The sequence below is a fragment of the Vanacampus margaritifer genome, chromosome 2 (genome assembly GCF_051991255.1).
Source record: "Vanacampus margaritifer isolate UIUO_Vmar chromosome 2, RoL_Vmar_1.0, whole genome shotgun sequence".
In the NCBI taxonomy this organism is placed as follows: domain Eukaryota; kingdom Metazoa; phylum Chordata; class Actinopteri; order Syngnathiformes; family Syngnathidae; genus Vanacampus; species Vanacampus margaritifer.
The window spans coordinates 55,659,794-55,670,777 of NC_135433.1; the positions used below are offsets into that span (position 1 = coordinate 55,659,794).

At 37.6% G+C, this 10,984-nt stretch overlaps 1 protein-coding gene across 1 annotated transcript; it reads left to right on the forward strand.

Annotated features, from left to right (window-relative positions):
• Window positions 1-650: 650 nt before the first annotated feature.
• On the forward strand, window positions 651-8,092 carry LOC144043875 (apoptosis regulator BAX-like). Its single transcript, XM_077557943.1, has 6 exons — window positions 651-817; window positions 996-1,026; window positions 5,108-5,272; window positions 5,385-5,523; window positions 6,167-6,271; window positions 7,564-8,092. Exons 1-6 carry the CDS (start codon window positions 790-792, stop codon window positions 7,702-7,704), a joined length of 609 nt encoding a protein of 202 aa, XP_077414069.1. The 5' UTR covers window positions 651-789; the 3' UTR covers window positions 7,705-8,092.
• Window positions 8,093-10,984: the final 2,892 nt, after the last annotated feature.

Sequence of the window (10,984 nt, forward strand, 5' to 3'; positions counted from 1 at the left end):
TTGTTCAAAACAAGAATATGTTTAAACATTTGAAAATATTAAGACAAATAAAAATGTTTAAAACACTATAAATATGTAGGTTCCTATCGGACCAAACAGAATTTATAATAATATGTATTATTTATGTTGGCAAAAATTTGAAGTTGGGGTGCAGCGTGTGCAGTATGGCTTGTAGGGTGCAAGCTAGTTTTGACAGGAGTGTGTGGTGAAAGAATTTGTGTGAGCGTGCCTCAAAGCAACTCAAAATTAACATTATTAGGGCTGCAGCTCTTGAATATTTTGGCATTTGGATATCCTATTGAAAATTCTAGCGAATAATCGGGTATTTGGATAGAAATAAAAATATACCTTCGAGTCACAGGTAGATTGTATGTTAGGAGACACAACTTCATCTTAAATTTGACTGTGATAATACAAAATGTTTTAACAATTACAAGGAATACATGAACAGCATAAGGGTTAGGGTTAATTATTTTAAATAATATTTAGGAATAATTCCCACTACAGCTACAGTTTATGATGCTTCGATCCAGAAAACGAACGTAAATGCTTAAAAACAACTGACCCAAAAACCATTTAGCAATGGATACTTGAGTCCTCAAGATGGCAGTAGAGGTTGTTCCGCGTTTATTCGTCAACCACCTATAACTATAAAGGAAGAAATAGAGAACTTGGTGACTGACTGCTCCACAGAAAAAAAACTTGGTTGACTGCCGTCGTCTTTGGTGTCAGTGTACCAAGTAACGAGACGTCGATAGAAAACGGTTACTTTCGTTTTCTTTTAATACGATGGCGTGCGAAGGAAATGGTCTATCAGGTAAGATTGACATCGAAAGAGAAACTGTTGAATGTCGATAGACAGTACTATGTAAAGTTTAATTATTTCTAATTGGTAACGTTGTCCGCAATCCAACTAGAATAACAGCGCTGTTAGATAAAATAATATTTTTTCGAACCTTTGCCTACCCAATTAAATATGCTGAATTCCTCCACAGATGAAAGGATCGGAGAAGCCCTAATTAAGGAGTAAGTTCCTCTCTTCCTGTTCATTAATTTTTTTTCCCACTCGAGAAAAGCTTGTACACTGCATCCAATGTTGATTGCACGGCAATGATTATATTATTTTCTCACTTACCACGCAAAACAAAAACATCTGCCATGATAAAACGTAGTATTTTGTTGTAACTTTATGTAGGGGTGATAAAGAAAATCCGAAGATGAAATTTGTGATTTTAGATCAATGAATGTTAACACAACAGTTTTAGTGTCAGTTTTTATTGACGACGTGCTCTTACAGGCCATTGAGAGAAATATTTGTACTAGTTGCAGATTAATCTAAAAACTACACCCATAGGTATTATTAAATTTTATAACCTAGATCATTTGTCGTATGCCTTTTTTTTCGTCTATACTTGTACTTAATGAGGTGTCTGTAGATTCAACCAAATCTTTCTGTATTTTAGTATAGGACAGTGCATCAGGAAACTTATGCAGGTTAGAATTTCCCCCTCTAAATGAATTACCTTGTTTACTTGTTGTCTTTTCTGTAACGGTTTAAATTGGTTTGATAATCTGAAATGAATGTGATGACTGCAAAAACATACATCGGAAATCAGGAAATGGGTAAATACATGTTCACAGCAGTGTAGTTGAGTGCACACCCCCTACACAAATCACTCTTCCTGAGGAAGCTCAGACAGTGATGCCATCTTGATAACTTTCTCGCTAAATATGGCAACTTTTTTTGTCAAAAGCGACTAGTGGCAAATCTAGCGACTTTTTCTGGTGTTCTTTAAGTTTTTTTTTAACTCACCTTTTGGCTCTCCCACGACATTATTCGTCTCTCCTACAGCATCCATTACTATTACATGCAATTTGCCAATTATGCAAATTGTGCAATGAGGTCATTTAGTGACTTCTAGCTACTTTTAGGACAGCAAATAGCTACTTTCCTTACTGGGGAGTTGGCAACACTGAGCTCAGATTCTTTGATGTATGCAGCAAGATATTCCATTCTGTAGTGGCACGTGCCATCACCTTATGATAAAGCTGTTGTCTGCTGGCCAGGGGGAGCAGCGTCAGTGCCATTGACGAAAACAAAAATCATCAAAGGACTGAAAATGACGGAGACTTTTGCTCAGAGATCACTGAGCAAATTTCTCTCCATCTTGGATAATCATTCGCATCCTCTTCTCAACACTCTACAGTGGCCAATGAGCCCTTTCTCAAAAAGTCTTAATCACAGGCATGAAAATTCCTCACCTTTCAGTGAATTTTCATGCCTGTTTTTAGCTTTGCGGCTAGTAGAAAGGGTTAAAATAATATTTCATGTTGTTCAACATTCACGTACAGTAGTACTGTACAGAGATGGGAAGTAACAAAGTACAAATACTTTATTTTAGTAGTTTTTTTCAGTACTTTCTACTTTCCTGAGTATTTATTTTTTAGACTACTTTGTACTTTTATCCGTTACATTTTAACATGAGTATCTGTACTTTTCCCAGCTTGTGATTGGCTCTACAACACGTGATCACATGTCGTGCAATTGGCTAGGCTAGAACAATGCGCGCCGCCACAACAGAGTTTAATTCGTACTTGATAGCAAGTCAGAGAGTCAATTGGCTGATGTATACCCATGTTTGCTCCATTAGCTAATATCTTTCAAATTGATCTCGGAGGAAACATCTGGTAAAAATACTTTTACTTACTTCTACTCAATTATATTTCAGAGTCCGTAGTCCGTACTTTTTTGTTTTACTTTTACTTGAGTAATTATTTGAGTGAGTACTTTTACTTTGACTAAAGTTGTTTTTTACACAAGTAATTGTACTTTCCCTCAAGTAGAGAATGTCAGTACTTTTCCCATATCTGGTACTATATAACAATTGCCCACTATGTGTGAGGCAGATACTCCTGGACACTGTGAAATAAGGTACATTGGTCCGATTTGATTAAGATTTTTTTTTTTACTTGATTGTTATTGTTGTTTAATCGATTCATTTTGACAGCTCTCAACGTATACCATTTCACATGTGCAGTCAATATTATTCATTATTTTATATTATATTATACTTATATTATTTAAAACTGCCACGGCCTAAGAATGGTATAAATGTCTGTCTACTTATCTTCTAGCCACAATTTGTTTTTTTGTGCTTCTTTTGTGTATGTCTTTTTTATTTCTTTGAGGATTTTTTTTTTAACTCTTTGACTGCCAAAAACGTTAAATAACGTTTAGTAAAATCCTACGGAGGAGCGCCAAAGACGTTAAAAGATGTTCACCAAGTTTTTTATTTAATTTTTTGGAAACGGGTGGAGAAAGCCTTGGCCAGCTGTGCTGAAAGTATCAAGCAGATCTAGTTAGTATAATGCCTATTTTTGGCCCCTAGATGGCAGCGATGACTCTCTTTGGACAAGATTGGGTAGGCATCAGTAGAAGACGTGAGGCAGAGCTAGAGTGTTGAGGGGACAATGGCTGAGGAAGCCATAATGGCGACCGGTTGCAAGCAGCTCACGCTTGAGCATTTTTTTCAAAGACAAAAAGCATCGACCAATGCTAAAGAGCACATTGATGACGACGATGATGATGATGGTGACTCCGAGGTTGACGCCGAAGTTGGAAGCGTTGATGCGGCGGCTATGATCATGTCATAAAGCCTCACCGGCTAGCGATGCTAACGCCGGAAAACGCGGAGCATAACCGAGCACGCTCAGGCGGACGTTCAATCGGAAGACGAGTCCAATGCATATTCATCGGAGGAGTGGGTACAGTCTGATCACGGAGAAGACACTGGTTCTGGACTACGATGCCACCATGAATGGAGTGGATACGATGGATCAGAACATCTCTTACCACTCGGTATAGGAACAGAAGGACATGAGGAAGCCAGACGTAACACCACCGTAACGTCACCGTATCATGATCTGAGAGTAGACTTGATGGCAACATGGCCAAACACACACTGCAGTATATACTTGCTATTCCCCGGAAAAAAAAGCCAGCAAGAAAGTGTAGCGTCTGCACGCTAAGGGGCCATCGCAGTGAAACTAATTTGTTGTGCAAATCCTGCTGCGTCTCCTTGCACACAGGGGAGTGTTACAAAAAGAAAAACTGTATTTGAAACATCCACACAATTGTAAATAGTACCACGGTTGCACACATTTGTAAATAGTTTGCCAAATTGTTTTGTCAAATTGTTACACTGTTGAATGTAAATAAAAGTATTTTGCTATCAAAAAACACTTTTTCATTGTTGGTGGTAGTGTTTTACAGAAGTAAAGCACTGTTTAGGTGTTTGTGGCATCATTCATGGGAAAAAAAAGGTGTCAAATTCACTAGAGTGCATGAAATAATATCGTTTCACAAAAAGCTTGATTTCTCCATTTTTTCAAAACAGAGCATTTGGGTGAAACTAACCATTTTCTATTGTTGATTACTGAAAAACAGAATAAGGTAGAAACAAACTTTTTTTTCTGATGAAAGATGAGAGTCCAATCTTTCATTTGGTAGTATGTGTGTTTCCATAGTCCAAACACAAAATTTTCTGTGGACCTTGAAAGATCAGTCAAAATGCTTAAATTGGCTGGCACCCACGGCATCCCTTTTCTGAAAACGTCTGGCAGTCAAAGAGTTAATGTAAAAGTGATGCATAAAATAGTTATGTAGTCATGTATGCATCTATCCATATTGTCCAGTTTGCCCTGTCTGCCATAATAAGGGTGGTATCTCACTGAGTGGCGCAGGCTTGTAAAGGTGTGTGCATGTAGTGAGTGTTGGTACTGCAGTATTTAGCCAGGTTTCGTTCAAGATTGAAAAACGTTGCAAAGATGATTGCCAGACACTCGCACATCATTTTTATTCAGTCAAACAGCTTTTCTTGTCGCCATCAAATTTGGAATATTTTCCGCCCAAAAATTGCGAGCATTATAATGGTTTACAAAACTCTTCTCAACGTTTTTCAGTCTGTAATGAAATCAGACGAAATGACAGCATTCGCTACATGCGCACACACTACAAAGGCTGCGCCACTCAGTAGATAGACTACAACCTACAAAATAACTCGAGTGGTCTAAATTCTCACCAGCTGTAGTCCTGTTCTTTCTCCAGGGTTATCGAGGAAGAACTAAAGGATGTGCCCTCAGATGATATCCCTCCTCTCACTCCTCTGGCTGTGGAAGTAAAAAGTGCTCAGGAGCAGAAGATTGTCACCCAGTTGGGCAAAATGATCCGAATCATTGGTGACAGGGTCAAAGATGACAAGGAGTTTCAAGAGTAAGTTTCTTCTCTTTTTCATGCTATGAAATGCCTATGGAATTGGAAAAATGTATTTTTTTTTTTTTTCCTACATCATCACCACCTTGTTTTTTTTACCTTTGCGTAACAGTGCAATTGATAGTGTAGCCTGTGTGGATGGATCCAAGTGGGAGAAATTCAAGAAAGTGGCCGACAAAGTCTTTGAACAGGGCATTACCTGGGAGAGAATAGCTGTGCTCTTCTATGTTGCGGGGAAACTAGCACTCAAGGTGGGTCTGCATTTTTTTTCAGCCCCCCACATTTTTACTGTCCCCTGTTTAAAATAGGAACTTTTTTCTTGCTGTCCTTTTTTTATTTATTTTTATTTTTATTTTATTTTTTGTGTATTTTTTTTTACCAAGTTTAGTAAGGCATCAACATGGCATCCTAAAGTGCTTTGAAGGTCAACGTCATAAGATTCTCTTCAGTTTATACCACAAAAAATGATGAGACCTAAATTCACTGTCACCACTTATTGTTTTGTACTTGGAACGTTGGAACGCGGCAGGAGGAAAATAAATTGACATTTGTTTCGTGCGCATCGAGGGCCTCTCCAACTCAAATTCCCGGGCTGAATTTGGAGCCCAGTCGCCGTCCCTTTTCTTTTCTTTTTTTTCTCAAGAAAAAAAAAAAAGCCCAGTCCGTCCCTAGCGCTATTGGCCAAAATTCATATCAATTGCATCCCTTCATGGTAACGGTATATATCATGATATAAAAGTGAGGTTAAAAAATATTTTTGAGTTTAATAATATCTCATAAATTATTCATTTCTGGATATTTTTATTGATTTAGTCAATTAAAAAAGCTAAATTGCTCAAATTGATTGGTCAATATTGGTAATGGTTTGTTTGTCTTTCTCTCTGTGTCCACCAGATGGTGGAGGCTCATCTGCCACAGTCAGTGAAGGAGATCCTGAGTTGGACAGTGGATTTCTTTCGAAATAACCTACTCAGCTGGATTCGGGAACACGGTGGATGGGTGTGTTCATGTAATGTAATGTAGAAACATTCATTCACATAGCAAACATTACACACTTTTGTTTGGTATCTACCGATTTGGCTTGATTCTGTCAGATGTTCCCAGCAGTTCCTCATAATACAATTGGGCCTGCCAGGTCGAACTGACATCTTGCACCGCCAACGGAGCCAACACACCACCAGGTGGTGATTGGTGCACACGTCCACCTCACTCTTCCCCCAAGTGTCCAAGACATGCAGACACAAGTCCCATGACACTACCACAAAGTTGATCATTGTACTGCGGCCTAGGGTGTCCTGGTGTCAAATGCATGTCTGGACACCCTTACGGTTATGCATGAACATGGTGTTTATTATGGAGAGTCTGTGATGAGCTTAGCAAAGAATCTACTGTAATAACGGAACAACAACTCGGGTTGTGATTGTGGGGCCATTCCTCCCAATCATTCCCTTTCCAGGTGTCACTGTCATTGCCCACGTGAGCATTGAAGGCCCACCAATGGAACAGAACAATGGAGTCCCCAAAGGGGAGCTCTCTCCAGCACCCCCCCTTAGAACTCCAAAAATGATGGGTACTCTGAACTGCTGTTTAATGTTTAGGCACAAACAGCAGTCAGGACCCGTCCCCTCACCCGAAAGGAGGCTAGCCTCTGGTACACTCCGGTGAATCCCAATTTTAAAGGAGAAGTCAACCTTAAACATTTCTTAACAATAATATCTTATTTGTGACCTCACTAGACATTCTGTTTAATACTACATTTGTGGGAAATTAGTTAAGCAGCAAAATCCAGCCATTTTTATCCATCTCAGAGGGTGGCCGTTTTGCCACTTACTGTCGACTTAAGATGACACCACAGTTGCTCGAGGCTCAGGCAACGACCAATCACAGTTCATCTGTTTTCTGAAGCTGAGCTGTAATTGGTTGTTACTTGAGACTTGACCAACTGTGATGTCATTTTCACTCGACAGCAAGTGGCAAAATGGCCACCTTCTAATATTGATAAAAACGATTTTGCTGCTTCTCTCATATTCCATGAACGCAATATTAGTCAAAATACCGTCTCAATGTTGCCACTCCTTAAGTACTGTGAAACTCGTGGGAAGATACAGAGGGCAGCACAGGGAAGTAGAATTGTTAACCTTAACTGGTTTCACAATTTGATTCCATTATCACATCAGTGATGTGATTGCATAACTTCACAATGTGCCATGATGAGTCCCATCAGTTTTGATGTGGTGTTCAAACAATGATGTTTGTACTGTGGTTAAAAATGGTTTTGTTTCTGCCAACAGATCAACAGTTTCTCAGAGTTGGCAACATCCTCCATGCGGACCGTGGGATTGAACTCCCAGCTCTATATCCTCGTCATCATCTTCTGTGGTGGTCTTGCTATAGGAAGTTTTATCACCTGGAAGCTGACCAGACACTCCTGAGGACCCACACATAACATGTTGCCTGTTTACCCAGTTGCCACTATTGCCGCCACTTTTTTATTTTTTTAATGGATTTAATGTATATATTTGAAAACATTTTGGTACCACTATGTCAAATACAGCACTTTGGTATTTTCATACTTCTGTTGATACTGTATTTTACCAAACATATTTATAACCAGTAAGTTGTCCTTACAGTGATTGTGACACCAAATTATTTATAAAAAAAAAGAGGCAACATTTATTGTCAGGCCTTAGTCTCTAGTTTAGAAAATGGCATTTTTGTTGTGGTCTAACTATGTTGAATATTTTTTAAGAAAAATAAGAGATTTACAAAAAGATTGGCAGTCTTTATTATTTGTTTGACAAATAAATGTTTACAAACATATTTTTGCAGTTGTTTAGATTTCACTATCATTTTTTCATTTCAAAATATAGTTTGAGCTAAATTTAAAAAAAAAAGTACAAGTTTTGTTAATTGGAAATTACTAGCTGCATTTCCATCAAAGGCAGGGACGTTGCAAGAAATAACCAAGCAAAACAAAGTAGCGTTGATGGCACTCAACAGGCATAGAGTGAGGGATTTTTGTGTTAGATCCCCTCGTGTTTACTCTTGAAATGAAGGATCAATAACTTCTATTGTATCTTATGTGCTATTGACAGTGAATATGAAAAGTGCACGTACACCACTGTTCGAAGGCCTTTTTGTGGTATCAAAAATATGTGACGATAAACGATTTAAAAAACGTATCCTCCATTTCTGTCACTTACTCTACAGTATAACCTGTACAAGCGTTTTTGTGTGTGTGTGTGTGTGGTTTTTTTTTTGTAGAATTGGAAGCAAACGTAACAGATATTGTGGTTGTATTGTAGTGAGTGTAGTATTTGTGGCGTTAGCTTCTGATTGAAGACTGTTCATTGAAGTTGTCAGCATGGGGGATGAGGCTACAGTATTTTTATGTGACAATGTGTCAATTACATTTGCAATATATTTGCACACTTCAGTGCTAGGCGGCAGCCGTGGCAGAAACTAGTCAAGGTAAAGTACAACCTTTTTTGTCTTAAAAAAGAAAAAACACAGGACGATTGTTCAGTGTAATTAAATAACGAAGTGTAACTTGGCTGTTTGGTGATTACTGCATGAGTGAAATTGAATTGACTGTCTTTATAGGGACTTGTCCCCCCCCCCCCCCAAAAAAAAAAGAAAGTGGAGAAAACAGGCAGGAAGCAAAGATACAACACAAAGCTAATGTAAACAGTGTTTTCAATTTACGACATGACCAGCATATCAAATTTGAAGGTGTCGATTGTTGTGGTAACTGGTCAAAGTAGCTAACAGCATATATGTAATACGGACACAACAAATCTAGATCGGGTTCAGTCCGAGAGGTAATGTAGATAACTTACAAACTCTACCCTGCATGGGACATGAATATTAGAATTGTATGACTGTTGTCATATTAATGTCCACCAGATGTCACCAGAGATCCCGTCAAGATAACTTCTATTTACAGCTTGCGTTAATAAATAATGAATACATACAGGTACTAAGGTACATAATGCATTACTCATCTGGTAACTGCTTCAGTAACATTTTACATATACTGTGATAACCCTAACCCTAACCAGTTCAGAGTGTACCCTGCCTAATACAGCTGGGATAGGCTCCAGCAGGCCTACGACCCTACGATAATGAATGGATGGATGTAATCATAATGTTAATATATGCCCATGTGAGATGAGTTAGGATTAACATAAAGGAAGTCAAAACAAACTGTAGTAGGTTCTGAGAAGGTGAAACGGAAAATAAGCGTGCCCCAAAAAAAGTTAGGTTTTTGTTGCTAGTGCACAGTGGCGCATTTTAAATATTCATGTTAGTGTACTTTAAGTCATATAATCTGAAGAACGTCATCGTTTATATATTTAAAAAAAAAATTGAACAGAATGAAAGCTTTCAATATATTTAGTCAATATTATATTTTATTTAATAATGTTGGGAGCACATTACACCGGCATTGGCTCCATGTGTGTTTAAGGGTTGATTTTAAAGTGTTTTTATTAGTTTTTAAATGGCTTTTTTTTTTTTTTTACAGGTTTTTAAATGGCTTAATGGTCTTGGTCCATTTTAACAATCTGACCTACCTGCTTTTATCGTATCAACACGCAGATCCTATATTCACTTTGGATTGATTTTGGATTAATTTAACCCTATAACGCCAAATGTATCATATTAAATACAATACATTTTGAGCCCTCTATTTCATGAGTATAATATTTTTTGCCCCATTAAAACCGGGACGTATATAATCTGATACATGCATTGCACAAATAATCCATTATAGGGCAGTATCACCCAGTTGATGGCTTTTCCAGCGACCTTGCAAGATTGCCCTAATTGAGAAAGGAGAGACCTATACTTGGTAATAGTGGGAAATGTTCTTTCTGATTTTTGGAAATACTAATATGTTTGAAATGTCTATTATTATATTTTTGACTGTTATAAATGTACGAATTTAAAGCATTGTGATCGGATGTATCAAATATGACACAAATCACGCAGAATTTCCCCATATTTCAGGGTTTCTTGACCCAGAGTTTTCACTAAACCTGCTTTGTGAAATAGAGCCCATTTCCGCAGAGACTATTGATATTTTTAAGAGGCTCAAGACACATCCTTTTAGTTTGGCATTTGAATGATCTTTTTTATTTATTTATTTTTTACCCCTTTTATTTCTTTACATAGTTTCATCTTCCATTTATTATGTTGTCTTTTATCTTTGCTTTTAGCCTTTTATTCTTTCTTTTTTTCTCTAGCTTTTAACAGTTTTTATTTGGTTGTCTTTTAATTTTTAGCTCCAGTGTTTCCTCTGCACTGGGAAGGGCGGCTGGTCTTCTTAAATTGTAGGCCCTGAATCTATCTATAATCTCTGAAGATTTGACTTTTGGGAATGGAATTATGGAAACTATTCAAAACTTTTCGAGGATGTCCTAATTTTTTTGAAAGCGGTCTGTACTTGTAGACTTATGAAGTGTAATTAATTAAAATATAATTCAATAATTACGTGTAATTTGGCAGTTTGGTGATGAACTGAATGATAGGGACCCATGTGTTTCGTGTAGCATCGGTGTCGAAAAGTGACACAAGGCATCTCCTGACTGAGTAGCAGTTGTGATAACTACTATTACCAACTTGCTCATGTCAATCAAAAGTTTAAATTTTAAAATGTTTAAACTATTTATAGCCCTGAATCCTCTATTGTTGCACAATCATAGTACCCAT

Excerpts from the sequence above, each read along its gene's own strand:
- LOC144043875 (XM_077557943.1), top strand. The coding sequence starts at position 790 with ATGGCGTGCGAAGGAAATGGTCTATCAG. Across the intron at positions 818-995 it reads CGAAGGAAATGGTCTATCAG|ATGAAAGGATCGGAGAAGCC; the intron begins GTAAGATTGACA and ends ATTCCTCCACAG. Across the intron at positions 5,524-6,166 it reads CGGGGAAACTAGCACTCAAG|ATGGTGGAGGCTCATCTGCC; the intron begins GTGGGTCTGCAT and ends TGTGTCCACCAG.